Source organism: Lingula anatina, chromosome 9, assembly GCF_051362555.1.
Source record: "Lingula anatina isolate TDL-2025a chromosome 9, LinAna3.0, whole genome shotgun sequence".
In the NCBI taxonomy this organism is placed as follows: Eukaryota; Metazoa; Brachiopoda; class Lingulata; order Lingulida; family Lingulidae; genus Lingula; species Lingula anatina.
In genome coordinates this window covers 6,325,452-6,341,990 of record NC_141775.1, presented here as the reverse complement: position 1 = coordinate 6,341,990, position 16,539 = coordinate 6,325,452, and the positions used below count along the sequence as shown (strand labels likewise).

Below are 16,539 nucleotides of genomic sequence, written 5' to 3'. Positions count from 1 at the left end.
GTGTGTGAGCGAGTGTTTGTTTTTGTATTGTCATGTATTCATGATGTATTGTGTCAATAAAAATATATATATATATATATATATATATATATATATATATATATATATATATATATATATATATGCCTATACATCACGATGAACACGGTGATGAATCATCACATATGCCACTCCTCGGCTGGTTGCTCGTACACATTGTGCACATTAAGATAGCTATTAATAGAAATGGGGGCTTTTCCTGAGTCTATATTGATTATCTAGTATATATATAAGGTTTAAGATGAGTACGTAAGTCTCTTCTACACAAAAAGGTTAAACTTTATACCGGGATCTGTACTCACCAAAACGAGGGACATTTCGACTGATCGAGGAGGCAAGTTCGACATAACTTAGTAAGTTCAAATTATATCAAAGTAATTAAGGTAGGTCTTACTACCAGTACTGTACATGTACAGTACAGCACTTGTGCTCGTAAACAGCTTAGGTCTATATATACATGTAGGGCCTGTCAAAAAAAAGCACCTAAAGTTGCCGAGTTTAATTGATAAGGGATGATATTGCCATGATATATTATACTGTACGTAAATTTGTACTAGTATATGGAAATTACGTTAGAATGTGCGGGTGATAGATAGGCCTACCACTTCAATAGCTGCCCTGTTGTACGCATTTTGGAAAATGAAATGTAGGCTACGGATGCTTGGGGACGTTTGTGGTCGTTAATTAGACGAATCGAAACGTAGTCTAGCTACATTTTCCGTGCCAATCTGAATATATAAATGGAACAGAGGCGTTTTCCTGCTGGGATTTAACAGATTTACCGGACACAGTTCTAAACGTTTAGTAACATGCAGGGGCGGATCCAGGATTACTTGAAAGGGGGAGGGGGGTGGGGTGGTCCGCGTTCGTGGCCCGCTGAAGGGCCCCGAAAACTTCTGGTCTTTTAGAAGGCGAATGGTGCCATTTGGTACGGTTAAGAACAATGATAGAACTAGTCAAAATTCTAATTTCAAGAAGGGAATATTGGTGTGATATAGCCTATTTTTCAGAAACCGAAGGGGGGGGGGGGGCGGGTCAGGACCCCCTGACCCCCCTCTAAATCCGCCATTGAACGTGTGGTCAAAATTAAAACGCAATAGACCAAACCTGAAAAATCCCCTTCACAATTCACTGTAAACAAATTAACAAAGCAATATCAAACAAACAATTACATATACGTGTAGTAACCCGATCTGAGTAGAAGGATCCAGAAGATGTATGCGGTATGCGATATCTACGAGGTTTCTGGGGAAGATTATCATTTCACATTGAGTACAACCAACTTTCACCTGTACAACCTACCAGGATCTACAAGCACACTCGATTTGTAATTAAGAAATCGCAACACATTTACCTGTTATATCGAACAAGTAAGCCGTGTACTGCGGTTAACCATGTAAAATGTTTTTATATTTGCCGATAGGGCGAGCCACCAGTACGCTGATGACGTATTTCCTTTTTTCTGTCCGTTACAGTTACCTGGCAGTGAGCCGGCATGTTACTGTATGAGCCTTATTACTTATCGTACCTGGTAGGTTAAACCGTCATTTTAACGTTAAATAAGTAAGTTAAACGAGAGCCTACATGTAAGTCATTTCAGGGGCTAAAATTTGCCTTAAGTGATATATAGACTATTAATATGTAGATTACATAATAAGTCAATATTATTATATATATAATATTATCATGCAGTATCAACAGCTTGCAGTTCACTTAATACACTGTTTGGCATCACTATTATATAACGATAAGGGACAAAAAAAAAACACAAACTGATAAACAATCCTTGTCTTTATAGGTTACACCTTTTTTTGTTAAATAATTATGCATCTTTTCTCTTATCTCTTAACTACGATAAATTGTAGTCTGTGATTCAGGAATTCTTGGTGATTGACCTAGATATATCTTCGTTATTGCTGCTTTAATTCTAGGTGATTGCAATTGGTGATTAAAGGGTGGGGGGGTATTCCCTACCCTCTAAAATTTGACCTAGTTCCTTTGCACTCACGTGTCAGCAATTCACCAATCATTTTTCCTGTTAAGCAGGTGCATTCTTGTTGTCATTAGGAACTGAACACTATTTTGTGTGTGTTTGTGTGTGTGTGCATGTCACTCTTAGATCATATGGAGAGCAGGGCTTTGACAGCTTCCTCAGGCCAAGATACTCTTTTACTGTAGCTTATTATTGAATACAATGTCAATGAAACAAGCCTGATACAATTAGTATAATAAGTACTGACAGAATGGGGGCATCTCAATAGTCCGAAGGTTCATTGGTCCGAAAAGTGGTAACATTTTCATTGATTTTTTAATCAAGGGTTCATTGGTCCGAAGGTTCTATAGTGAACATTCGGACCAATGAACCTTCGGACTATTGAACCTTCGGACTATCGCTACGGCCCCGACAGAATTCCCTGCGAAGTTAATTGCCCACTTGTGCACATGCATTTCAAATGTAAACATCCAACCTTGACAGCAATTCAAAGGTAACTCTGATTTAGCTGATTAACCCTTCTATCAATCAGAGTTTATTTGAACTGCAGTCAGGGTACTTAGCCCATTCATATATTAGAAAAGGTTAACCCATATAAGACCTGGATCAGGCCTGAACCATGGTCAAAATGCCAGTGTGAATGGGGTATTAGGTGAGAAGCTATTCTTCAACTTGTTTGTATAAAAATATTTTCTGTTCATATCATTTTGTGGAACTAGGCAAGTAATAATTCTGCCTCATAGTATCAAATAAATGTGAACCATGCAATGTGTTCTTGAGAGATTAAGTACAGTAACACTTGTACCTAAAAGATGAATTTTTAGATTGTCTTCCACCATTTCTTTTCCAGTATTTGCAAAGTGAAATGGCACACCATGGGGGCAGAAGGTTTTAATATGCCCCAGTCTGGAAATAGTACAGATAACACAGAAAGTGAAAATACATTCTATGATAAAGGGAGAAGAAGCAGGATCATTCAGCCCAAGTATACTAAAAATAAACACAAACCAAGTAACAGTGAACTCAGATTTGCCAAGAATAATAAAGAAAAACAGCAACGAAGTGACCACAAACGTAGATTTGCGAATTTCAGTTGTCATAGTCGGCATTCTTTTAGATGTGCTTTGCAACATCTGCATGAACTAAATACAAACTTCACAACGCCCTGTAAAGTGGATATAACACGTGATATAGGCAGCTTATTCTAAGTGTGACAGTTGCTGCCCCTTGACAATTAAACATTTAACTAATATAGATTAGGTTTGCTAGTTTAGAAGCACCCAGTGAGATTTTTTTGGTAAGTTTTTCTAATTTAGTACTGGAAAATATAAAAAAGTAAAAAGGATATAAAAAAAAATTGAGGTCAGAAAAAACTTTAATTAAAAGAAAGAGAAACACAAAAAAAAAAAACTAACAGCAAAGGATACTTTTATCTCATTTTACAAAGGAAAGTTCAAAAATAGAAAGTAAAAATAAAATATATTGACAGATAGCACTTTACAAATACTCAAAGGGAAAATTGAAACAAAAACTGACATGTGTTCACAACAAAATCGTGGCGGCCAAGATGTCTACCCCACACAATTCACTGGTGCACAGTGGGGATCCATGGGAGAACCGTCGGCCCGTCTGGGCACCTTTGTCAACTGGCCAGCCGACAACCCCTTACGAGCTGCAGACCTAGCAGAGGCGGGGTTTATACACATGGGTCAGGGAGACATGGTGAAGTGTGTCTACTGTGGATTGATGATAAGAAATTTTGAGCCTGGCGATACCGCCATGGGGGAGCATTCGAGACATTCCCCCACATGCCCTTTTGTTCTGGAGAAATTACGCTCAGAGAGACAGACAGAAAATTTCAGGCAAATATTTTCAACACGATCCGAATCTTCTGGCTATGGAACAGGATCGACTGGACGTTCTGTTGCCACTGGAACGTCAGCTGCTACATCAGGATATGCCACAGGGACAACATTGCAAACAAGATGGCCATCATCAATATTGGAAAATAGCCCAATAGTTACTGAAAAACCAAGACATCCAGAATTTTCTACCATACAAAGGAGACTGGCTACTTATAATAATTGGCCAAGTGACAAGACCCAGAGACCCGATATGCTTTCTCATGCTGGCTTCTTTTACGCTGGCTTTAACGATAATGTTAAATGCTTCTTTTGTAATGGAGGCCTGAAAAATTGGGAACCTGGGGATGAACCGTGGACAGAACATGCCCGATGGTTTCCCAAGTGTGGTTATGTGAAACAGTGCAAGGGTTTGGACTTTATAAACAGTATTAAAAGAAAACAGGTGAGTATGTGTGTGCAGCTGTTGCACAAAACACGGGTGCATGCTGTACTTGTGACAAATGCCCATTTTTGAGTAAAGGAAGGGTGAATCACAGTTTAAAAACTTCCACATAATTACACTTTTTTTCAACTTGTCTGCACAGTCTGCTAATGTCCAGAGTATCAGGTTTGAGATTTGGTCTCATTATAGAATGTATCTATTGATGATTTTTAATGGTCGGTGATGATAAACCATTTTGATAAACACTGATACCAGCTGATACAAGAATTGGATTTCAATTTAGAACAGGCATCAGTGTATGAGTTTATCCTTATGTTTAATGCTATCTGTCTCCCTCTATATTTAGTATATATATACTGTTAAAGATATATTTCGTATTTTTTTTTCTAGAATGAGTCAGCTGCAGGCACTCCTCCCCCTTCTGCACCTGTATCTAGAGGTCAGTTTTATTAAAATATTTATTTATTTTGAAAAATATCACAGCGAAGCTTGATTATCAATTATCAAAAAATAAAGTTGGTAAAAGAAAAAATCTTCTTTGAGACATTTTGCCATGGTCACATATTTAACTTAAAAATTATATTTTCATGTGTGGAATTGAATTGATTTTTAGCCTTTAAGAAAAAAAAATCAAAATCAAAAATAGCTGATAATAAGAATTTCAAGTACAAGACAGCCTAACCGTGAACTGTTTCTTTCCAGCCCCCTCCTCCCGTGACAGGACATTAGAGGCGCTGATGAAGCCCTACGCCAGGGCAGTGATGGAGCTGGGGTATACAAATGACATGGTGAAACTGGCCATTGAAAACAGATTTAGGGACTCTGGTGAGTTGAAATATGTTCTAAGAAATATTAAAATTTTTTAGATCTAATATTGCATGTACAGATAAGTCAAATTACCAACAGTGCGTCTCATTTTTGGAGACCTCAGTTTGATATACTTAGTAGTCTTGTAAATCCAGTATTCAGTTTGCAAAGCTCATTTTTGTGAAATGCCAATGGATGGTCATGACTAACCAGCTGTAACTGGAAATAAGTGGATCTTTATAATGGGCAAAAATTATCAAAATTTTAAGATATCTAAATTTATAACCTCAAAATTTATATCTCTGTAGAGAATTTGTGGTGCTTTTACTGTATAAAATAAAACTGAAGTGCTTTTAAATTTGACTTCTACCTCTAAATAGGAATGTCCCAATTTAAAGAAATTGACTTTGAAAATATGGTGCTTGTCAATTCCCAATTTCCCCCATTGAAAAGATCTAGTAAATACTGTACTGTATTTATATCAGTTCTGTTCCAGTGCAAATAAAGTCAACCCCCCCTCTCTCCCCCCTCCCCCCCCCCCCCCCAACAAAAAAAATAAGTATTATAATAATAGTAATTATCTGTAACTTGAGATAAGAAACAGGAAAAATGTTTCCTGTCCCTATTCATTCAATCACTTCCTTTCTTCCCATTAGAAAAATAAATTATGTCTGATTTAATTTATCTATTATGAAGGGGGGTTAAGCAGATTGGACAAGAAGACTAGTTTAACAGATAACATAGTATATAACAAGCACATGACAAAAATTACATATTATCATTTTCATCCACCCAGGTACAGTAGATATATATATATATATATATGCATGCGTTACAGTAAGTGAATTAACATGACAATGGATCCCCGCCTCCCGTCCATGCCATCCCTGCAGGGACAAAACAATTTAATCCCCTCATGCTTTCAAGAGGGTGGGTGAGCCATATTTGATCCCTGGACTAGTTAGTCTTTGGATCAACTGGTTCTGAACAGGCCCCAATATTATCTAATAAAATAATAATACCTTATTGAGCACTAAAAATGTACAGGTCACATTTTAACAGCCTTTCTACTCTAAAGGTCTATAAGATGAATATAAATACAAAATACATTTGGCATGATGATGATAACTTTCAATTATATATATATATATATATATATATATATATATATATATATATATATATATATATAATATACATACAGAATGTGTAGGGTTCGCAAGTATTCACTTTTTGAACTGCGCAGGCAGCCAAGGTCTGTTTTTCTGTTCACCTGCTATCTTATGTCTACTTCTTCTAACACTAGTCTACACAGTATGCATTTAACATTTCAGTAAGAAATGAGTTTCAGTTTCGTTATAGTGGGGGAACTTACGATTTTCAGTAGTTTTTTTTTTTTTTTTTTTTTTTTTTTTTTTTTTTTTTTTAAGATATATAGCAGCACCATTCTATTTCCAGGTCATAATCAAGAGTCTTTATTTCAGTCTTTATTGCAAGGCTTTCAAGGGCTTTTTTTACACACGTTCATATAACATGTTTTCCTAGATAATGCCTCACGGTGAAAAAGAACACTAGGTTTTAATCTGTACTAGAGATATAGCCTACAATAGTATGTGAAAACATGAAAGACAAGATGCAGGGTCGGATCTAGAAATATTTTCTGACAGTCTTCCAAATTATCTTTGTTGATCCCCTCTCCATTTTTGACCATCTTCTGAAGGAAAAAAATTAAATACCCATCAATGTAAACTTGAAAATCTGACCATCTTGAAGAAGATAGAGAAGACAGACTTAATCTGCCCCTGAGATAGGCTCAGTTCACGGAGCTGTATATAAATAGTACTAAACCAGTCTGGTCTGGTTCACTTTGTGGGTTACCAATCCAGACTGAGTCCATAAAGTTATCCCCCTCCATGACAAAAGGGTCTTAGAGGGGGCAAGCCACAAGAATCTTCTTTTATAAAATTTTGGGGACGTTTTATTGCCCTTTTTGTTGCCTGGTCCAGCCATAAAGCAAAAAATATGCATTGTATGTTGGGGTTTTTTCCCTGTCATTAATGATGTTGATATAATTGAATTGTTTAAAACCACATTGTGTTTTTATACATACCCTTTGTCCTAGTACCAGTAAATACCGTTCATTATGATCATTGTGTAAAGTCTGGATATTATTCTTTGAAGAGAAGGGGATGGTCTTCAAGATGTTTTTTGCATTTATCATAGGGAATGGCCTAAGGAAATCCTACTACTTCATCTTAATCTGATCTTTTGTGTTGAGGGGTTTTCCCCCCTGATTATTTAAAGATGATTGGTTCAGATGAGCGAATGAGGCCAACCCAAAGTAAAGGATCCCACAAATGGTTATAAATACTCCTTTTTTCATTTTTACTTAGTGTATGGCTTATTCTGACCTTATCTTCTTACATAAGAAACAGATGTACATGTACTTAAAAAATATCAGGTCTATTCCAGCAGTTATATTCAATGGCTAAATTTATCTCAGCACATTTTCATGCGATATGCTGCTGTAAACAAGTCAATATAGTGCATTAGAAATTAAAAACCCCCATCTGAATTAGCATAAACATGTTTACACATGAATATGTGATAAGCATGTTGACAAGAGTTTTGTTTTACGCCTTCACAATGGTTTGAAACAATATCTGGGAACACCTTATAGACTAACACGACTCCTTTTTAGCACTTAATAAGGTGAACTCTTTTATTTGTTGAATGACTGGTCTTGATTCTTTATTGTATTGTGGATAATTGACTTTTTGATTCATCAAAAGTAAACATTTACTCAGCTATGTGGAGAAAAAGAATACACTTCTATTATTCTGTACTGTCATTATGGCATTCTTTATGCCATGACTTGGCATTTCTGTCTTTTAATTGTGTTGTAACAGTACAATACTGTACTAGTAAGGATAGGCCAAAGTAAAGATGTGAGCCACTCCTTAGTATTTAGTCTTACTAGGTATTCAGAGTGTATTCAGTACACTATCAGTGCCCATGCACTTTTTTATTCACGTTGTGTGCTTTCTAGTCAGTGCAGAGTCCGTCTTTTATTTTAACTACCCAGCGGGCAAATTATGTTGTTTTAACGTTGAAACAACGTTGAACCATAACGTTGAAAAGACATTGAATAAACGTTGGATTTGAAAGTTGTGTCAACCTCAGATAACAACGTTGTATCAACGTCAGAGAACAATGTTATATCAACCCCACCCAGCGGGAAATTTGCCTGGATGTGTTTAGCAGTAGGACATGTTTGATGGCTAAATATATGTAGGGTATAAATGTATGGCCTTTAAGTTAAAATTTCCAAGGTTTAGATTAATATATATAGATCTTACAAAATATATATAGATCTTACCAAAAACTGTTAACTCCATCAGATTTACAGCAACTTATTCATCCTAATGTTAGCTGACCTTGCAAGCAATTCAGTTTATTGGAATGTATTTCTGAATAACAAGTTAAGAAAATTCACTAGTTAACTAAAGACACAAAACAACTGTCACTTTTACTTTAAAACCATTTTGTTATTATTTTGATAAATTTAGTTACAGTATTGATAAACAAAGTATCACGTTTTTAATGATTAATATTTTAAATTACAATTCATAACTGCAAGGTTGTGTCATTGACCAAAATACAACGTTGAGTCAACGTGGCTGGATCAACATTGATTTAACTTTGAATTTAGGTAGATCAACGGCAATTCAACGTATCAACCTGTTTTCAACGTTGATCCAATGCAACTATTATATGCCTGCTGGTATAAAGATTAGGTCTATCATCTTTTCTTATTTTGCATGCTCACCCATGTGTGTCTGAATCATATTTTAAAATGATGCATCAAAAATGCATGGTGTTATTTGAATGATCCAGTCATGGATACATGGGTAAATTATATTATATTATATTATATTATATTATATTATATTTCATTAACTGACACAAATACATTCTTGGTGTCATGCACAGTGAGATCCCAACCTTGAATCAGTGTCTGACAAGTATCACGTTGATGTCAGTCACCAGGTTGTCTTCTGACAGTGACTTGGCGACTTTTTGGCTTATATGTAACAGTTTGTGGCCTTGGTATTTACATCAACATGAGTCATCACTAATTTTAGAATGGAAAACACCTGCAGTACGTGCAGTGCTTGGGGTATTGTCTACTGTTTACCTTTAACACTTCTAGATGTTATGAAAGTCTCACAATATTATGTAACAGCTGGAAGACCTCTGGAGGCAGGTATATGGGAATTGTGCCTCTTCTGTTTTAGTAAATTAGTTACTGACCTTTCCCTTTTGGTAAACATATTGATATGCTGATCTCGGCCAAAGTGATATTTACTAAGACATCAGTATTCTGAGGTAAGCAAGCAGTTAATAATTGTACATAATAACTATGTACAGCTAAAATCCCCTGAATAATCACAAACATATTTCAATGTAAGTGGTAAACATGTTGACGAAATGTTGGGTAACAGGGGTATTTTATATCAAAATGTAAATTATAAATATAATCCAGTTGTGATATTAAACCTAATACTGGACACTCATATACAGCTGCTAGATCCCTAACGCAAAATTCTTACAGGATCCTATAGGATCCTATAGGAAATTCGGACAATTTGTTATAGAATCCTATAGGTTCCTATATGACTTTTTCGTATGGGATGTTATGCAGAGATTGCGACATTTCATCCTTTTTCTCAAGGACATCATCAGGGACCTGTCATCCTCTCACGACATTGAAGTGTGAGCCAGTGAATCCAGCGTGAAATCCAATGTTCTCATATTGCACTGGATAAACCTTGTTGTAATGATTTTAATGTCTCTACAGCATCTTTGTCAGAGAAAGAGACTGTCATGTATCCACTGGCAATAATAATAATAATATTTATTTATAGTCTAAAATCCATACAAAATGTTCAGAAGACTTGACAAGGGTTAAAATGAACAGAATAAGATGAATAATGTCAATAAATAAATATAGACAGATAAAATATTAAGATAGTAGTATTTATAGTAAAAGACAAAGGTAAACAAAAATAATTATAAAAAAATTAGTAAGAAATTATTCTTTAAAATTGTCCTTAGACATTATAATTTTAAGTACAATAATTTTGGGAGAATGTTCCATTCATTTGGTCCATAGAGTAGTACCATAGACTTGAAGAGCTAGGACACCGTATGTCCTAATCTGGCATTACATGTCTTAAGCATTAACTGGTCAGGTGATCTTTAACTACATTTGGGAACATAATGGTGAACTAATTTTGGTAGGAAAAGGGTTGGTGATTGATAAAAATTGTATGCATAAAAGTTTAAATTTTGAATGTGAATCATTTACTAGTAAGTAAGGCAGAGGTAAGTGCACTTTGTCTTACCTAGGCTATCTGTGGCGATTATGTTAAAAAATCCCCTACTTTGCCAATCTACATATATCTCTAGATAAAGGTGCTATTTATGTACCTAGTGAGAGAGGTATTTTTGACTGCACCTCATGGTTATATATAGTCACTGAGAATTTCATCAGCTGTTTTATGTTATGAGAATGAAATAATTTTTCTTTACTCAGCAGCTTAAAATGAAAATAGTTTTTACCTCCAATATTTTACGTCTTCATCAGGGAATAGGTGTGTGTGTGTGTGTGTGTGTGTGTGTGTGTGGGGGGGGGGGGGGGGGGGGGGTGCAAGTATAACTCCTGAATAGAGGCTATTCCCCTGGATAGCCTCATTCCACATAAAGCTTTTGACTGAAAAAAATTACTTCATTCTTACCTCATAGTTAAAAATTGTTACCATTATATGCGGTGTATGACATATAATCACAGGGATAATGTACGTGAAAGCATACCTGCATGTCATTACCAGTACATTGGTGATAGAAGCTTGAAATACGTGTGAGTAAGATATTTTACTCACATATTTATGAATGCTGAAAAAAAAAGACCATTTAAAGGCTTGAAAAGTGTGTTAGGTTCATGTGAGGTAATATGTCTTTGTTAGATAGCTTTATGAGATATCTAGAAAAACTGAAATATTGGAAAACAGGGGAGGGCACTGAAATCTCTGCATGGTGATGTATACATGTAAGTGCTGCGGGGTTCGAAGCTATGTGTCATGCATGCAGTCATTGGAATAGGATTTCCTCGTTGTTGAAAAGTGCGGGGTGCATTCACAATTAAGCTTTAATACTAGGTAGAGCGATCCAAGACTGCAAGGACTCTTGCTTTGATGCAGTCAGGTAAACTGAATGGCTCCCCTTCTCTTGTTTCCAGTGTACTCATTTTATCACCAGGTTTTCTGTTTTCTACTCATTGTCAAGAGGAGTGTTCATCTTTTCATTTGATTGCATTCAGAACAAATCCCAGTAGATTCATTGTGCACGCACCCTATGTTATATGCCTCTGCAGGCCCGTAGCTGAATACAGTCAGCCTAACAGGCCTACTTCTGGCATTGAATAGAATACAGAAAAGCTTGTGATTATTCGGACTTGTTGGAAACGAGGAGGCATGTTAATCTGGTAAACTGATTGCATTCAGCTAGGTTCCCTGCAAAGTTGGCTCGATTTCTGTAGATTGATAGTTTCATTGGGAATGAGCCCATAGTGTCCAAATTCAAGAGTCTACACTTTGATGCTCCAATGCTGTTTTATGCACCTTTTCTTTGAGTTCTTCCACTAATTAATTCCTCATTTTTATGTTTTTGTTTTCTCTCTCTCTCTCTCTCTCCAGGATCAGAGTTCCCAGATGCCCCCTCATTACTCGATGCCATCTATGAGCTAGAAGAAAAAGAAAGAGAAGAAAGAAAGAGACAAGAGATGAGAGAATTAGAATTGAATGAAAATTCAGCAGCCTCATCGCTTACTTTACCCCAGGAGGAGCCTAACACTGAGCCTCAAGATGAGCAGCAACCAGGAGCAGCAGCAGCAGCAGCGCCATCTAGAGAACTGCCAGAGGAGTACCAGACTCTGAGAGAGGAGAATAGAAAACTGAAAGAAGAGAGAATATGCAAAATATGTCTTGACAATGAAGTTTCTGTTCTCTTGCTTCCGTGTGCGCATTTAGTTGCATGTGCCCACTGCGCCCCTGCGTTAAGACGCTGCCCTATATGCAGAGGAGTCATAGAAGGGACAGTTAGGACGTATATTCCGTGATAAGAACTATTCTTCTTAGCCATACCAAAGGATGTTTATGTTTGAATCTATTTATGAGTTTGATATTTTAATATCATATTTGGTACAAGTTAGATATTCTTAGGAAGTCACTTGTGTTATTTATTTATTTATTTATTTATTTGTTTATTTATTTATTTATTTTGTTTAGAGTTTACGAATGAAATTGAAAAGATAAGTTGTTCAAGTAAAACACTTAAAGGATTTTGATATCCTAGGTTGAACTAATTTTTTGTCAGAAGTGGGATATCAGAAACATCAGTATTTTTTTTATAAAGCCTTTATTAGCTCCCATGAGGTACTTGTGATTTGCATAACATATCAGTTCTATATAGATGAAAAATTACTTTTGAAGTTCATCAGTCTTCCCACTGTTTTTTACCTCTTTTATGTTCAAGAAGAGACAATGTCTAGTCCTGAGACAGTGTGTATGTAATTCTGTTAATCATACATGTATCTTTATGGCATTTTGACTTCTGTTGTCAGGAAGAAGAAAGATACACCATTGCTCAAAGTGACTGTAAACAAACAGTTTTTTTTTAGTCCTTTACAATTTTACTATATTGAGGCCAGTTATAAAATTTGGTGCTTCATGGCCCAGATCATTATTATAGCAGTAGTAACTTAATATTACTGTACATAATAAATAAAAGTTCATTATACAGTCTGAAATATTATTATTAATGTAAAGGGATGTTACTTTTTAAGCTTACACATGATGAGTTAGATTTTCATTTTGGTAGTTTTTTTGTTTCGTAAGTGAAATTAACAATCAACTTGTTTTGTCAAAGTCATCGCCCATGTTCACAGCCAGTTGTTCTATTGTGGCACATCCCACTTGAGAACATGCCAAGATTTAGTTGCTCTGCCATTGCTGGGAGGAGGTGCATGGGAGACGGGAATCCATTATTATGCACGCCAACTGGCTGTGAATGCGGCCATTTTACAGGTTAATTTTCTGCAAATTATCTCTACTCTAATTAATTAATTAATCTTCGTTTGGAGTGTGATGAACCTTTTTTTGTTTTGCTTGCAAACCCCGCACACACTTCACCAACGCATGACAGCAGTCTCTGTCAACATTTTGATTAAAACCTTAGGGTGCATTTAGAACAGATAATCTGTAAACTGACAGATCTGCCCACTAAATATGGCAGACCTGGGGCCCCGTAACTTGAAAGCATTGCACATTGCGACCGAGCGCAAGTGTTTCGATTCCATAACTCGCCCCATATAATACACTGTAGCCTCTATGTGAAATCGCTATTCACAATACGCGATGCTTTCAAGTTACAGGGCCCTGACTTAAATGCAATCAGCTAAATCCCCTGATGTTTTTTCCTACCTCCACACATGCCATTAAACCCAATAAATCTGGGCTTGGAGGTTTAAATACAAGGCACCATTCAACCATGGCACATGTGGAGGATGGGAGACCATCGGGGGATTAGCAGCATCGTTTCTAAGTGGGTCAGCCATAATTGGTCGGCAGATCTTTAAATCCCCAGATCAACTTGTTCTGTATGTGCTCTTAGTATGCAGCCAGGTTCACTTTTGAGTTAAGGTCCTTAGACTAAGCATTAAAAAGGCGCTTTTAAATGTTGAGAAAAATTGTGACTAAGTCTCATTTCCAACATGAAAAATGTTATTTACACACACTGGACAACAGAAGTGTCACCCCTACTGAATCAATACTTTGGGGGAAACATGGACATAATAAGAGATTCCTATTTAGGTCCAATGGGGAGATAAATGACTGTATAATGATATGCACCTGGTATCATTTTATTTACATCAAATTTCACATAAAGACCAACAATACAATTTCATGGTACATGTACAGTACAGTGGTTTTATACTCATTAGTTACATTATAAGTAGACCAGGCATTATAACTACTCAAGATCTACCTACTTTGATTACTCTGATTCAGGGGGTGACACTTCTATTGTCCATTGTGTGTAGATCATAGACCTAGTTGAACCAAATAAAAGCTGTGTTGTATTATCCTGAGTATGCCTTTTTTTCATAGAAAAGAAAAATTCTATGTGTCATTCACACAATGGTTTTGTGATGACATTCTGTGATACATCCCAATTAAGATTCACTGATTGGATTTAGATAAAATTAATTAAAATATGTATGTTGGATTTCTTTTATATTCCCTAACCACTGACTTCTTTAAAAGCATCTGCTATGTGTTTTTTAATTATGGAAAAAACACTATCATTGTCCAAAATTCCTTTCCATGGGAGTATGCACACGGTGTGTCAGCTTGACCAATAAAATTGAGATTGTGGACTTCTCAAATTATATTCAAAATCATTTAACTTGTTGCCACTGGAAGATCACCGAAAAGAAATCTCTTTATTAATTTTGATCTATACACAGTCTCCTTAAGGAAAGTTCCACAGATATGAGCCTGTCATGCTGGACTCAAAACTTCATTTAATTCTGTTGCAGGGAACAAGGGGTCCATGTACAACTCATTGTAAACGTATTTTCTTTATCTTTGAATTTATTTCAAGCTTAGTGTCTCGAGCGAAAATTATACGTCGCATGGGGGGCTCATTTTACATGATTATAATGTTATGTGACACCCTGTGGCTTAAGTGGACCTATTTTAAAAAATGAGAGTAGGGCGTGTTCTCATTCTTCATCACGGGGTTGCTTGGGGACCACTTGTTCCCAAAAGACCCTTTTGCGTCAGTTTCTATTGCTGTAGATCAACTGCAGTCAATTATCTCAACAAACACAATATAGCACAGCGCCGTGATTCAATTTCCATGTATTGCTGTAGTTGAGAAAGTGTTGCTCCTCCCAAGTAACACAATTAAATTAATGTGACCTAACCATTTATCCTATTGCAGTTGTTGAGACAACGAACTTTTTATTTCTGATTTAAACTAAATGTCGAGTTCGGTCTTGCTATGAGACCTTCACTGTCTACATTAATATAAGGCCCACATTTACATTTATACCGGTACGTATACATGGTATAAAAGGTGCATGGTGTCAGACTTACATTTATTTATTTATATACCATATTACCCATGAATGGACCAAACTAAAATGGTGGATATAAATGGTACATCAATTTTCAACGCCATCTCACACACACACACACACACACACACACACACAGAGAGAGAGAGAGAGAGAGAGAAAGAGAGAGAGAGAGAGAATTTCCATGTGTGTGTGTGTGTGTGTGTGTGTGTGCATGTGTGTGTGCTGAGAGCGAAAGAAGTGATGCTCTAATATGTGTATGTTCCCAGAGAGAGAGAGAGAGAGAGAGAGAACATTGCACTTGATGTCATCCGTTAGACTCAACACACTATACTAAGTATCTACGATTATGGACTCACAAAGTCCCAAACACCATTCATCTTTTCTTCAATTGACAACTTAAGCCGTAGATGATGATTGTTCTTGTCCCCCATAACCGCAGATACCAGCATTTATGGCCCTACACATGACACCTAGCCCTAACAGCATGTTCCCTTCCAACAATATAAAAATAAGAAAGATTTAAATTAATTAAGATATTAAAGGTCACTCGTAAAAACCTATACGGACAAGTTCACACTAGATCCAGGTAGAGCGAACTAAAAGTGCCTGTTTATTTTAGTTAAAATCAATATTGTGGAAAGAGATATAAGAAAAAAACAAGTATTAGTGCCGGTGTGGCTACCCAATCTTCCCGCTTTCCTGAACCCAGTAAAAAACACCTGATTGTTATTGTACTTCTACATAAATGAATTTCATTTGTAGGGAGAGAGAATGATTATATATATGAAGGTAATATAAAGGATGCTTGCCCTGTACCTTCCGGCTTGATTAAAACCAGCTGAATCCATCGACTTGGACGACTATTTTTTCTGTGAAGTGTAATAAAAAAGGGGTGGGGGTGGGGGTGGGAGTGGGGGTGAGGGTGGGGGTGGGGAAGGGGTGCAAAGTGGGCCTTGCGCACCTTAAGCTCTGAGAGATTAGGCCTATGACAAGCTGATATATACACTTGTAGCTGTCTGCATACCACGCGTTCAAACACGTGCGTACACAAACACAAACAAAGACAAACGCCAACACAGCTCAAACCGCTCACATTCGCAGGTACGTGCACACGCTTGAACGCACACAAACATACACAGTGGCACACACATATTATTCTGAACAAGAACACTTGTGGAAAAGACTT

At 36.5% G+C, this 16,539-nt stretch overlaps 1 protein-coding gene across 2 annotated transcripts; it reads left to right on the top strand.

Moving 5' to 3' along the window:
* Positions 1-293: 293 nt before the first annotated feature.
* On the top strand, positions 294-14,485 carry LOC106158122 (baculoviral IAP repeat-containing protein 7-B-like). 2 transcript variants are annotated; one of them, XM_086995887.1, is made up of 5 exons: positions 294-392; positions 2,883-4,339; positions 4,730-4,778; positions 5,042-5,164; positions 11,905-14,485. In XM_086995887.1, exons 2-5 carry the CDS (start codon positions 3,569-3,571, stop codon positions 12,324-12,326), a joined length of 1,365 nt encoding a protein of 454 aa, XP_086852013.1. In that variant the 5' UTR covers positions 294-392; positions 2,883-3,568; the 3' UTR covers positions 12,327-14,485. The 2 variants fall into 2 exon arrangements, with proteins under 2 accessions (XP_086852013.1, XP_086852012.1); XM_086995886.1 differs by lacking the exon at positions 294-392 and adding an exon at positions 1,485-1,570.
* Positions 14,486-16,539: the final 2,054 nt, after the last annotated feature.

Bases quoted from the DNA above. Each gene is read 5' to 3' on its own strand.
- LOC106158122 (XM_086995887.1), top strand. From the start codon at position 3,569: ATGTGTTCACAACAAAATCGTGGCGGCCAAGATGTCTACCCCACACAA. The intron at 4,340-4,729 runs GTGAGTATGTGT...TTTTTTTTCTAG, and splicing joins ACAGTATTAAAAGAAAACAG to AATGAGTCAGCTGCAGGCAC. The intron at 5,165-11,904 runs GTGAGTTGAAAT...CTCTCTCTCCAG, and splicing joins AAACAGATTTAGGGACTCTG to GATCAGAGTTCCCAGATGCC.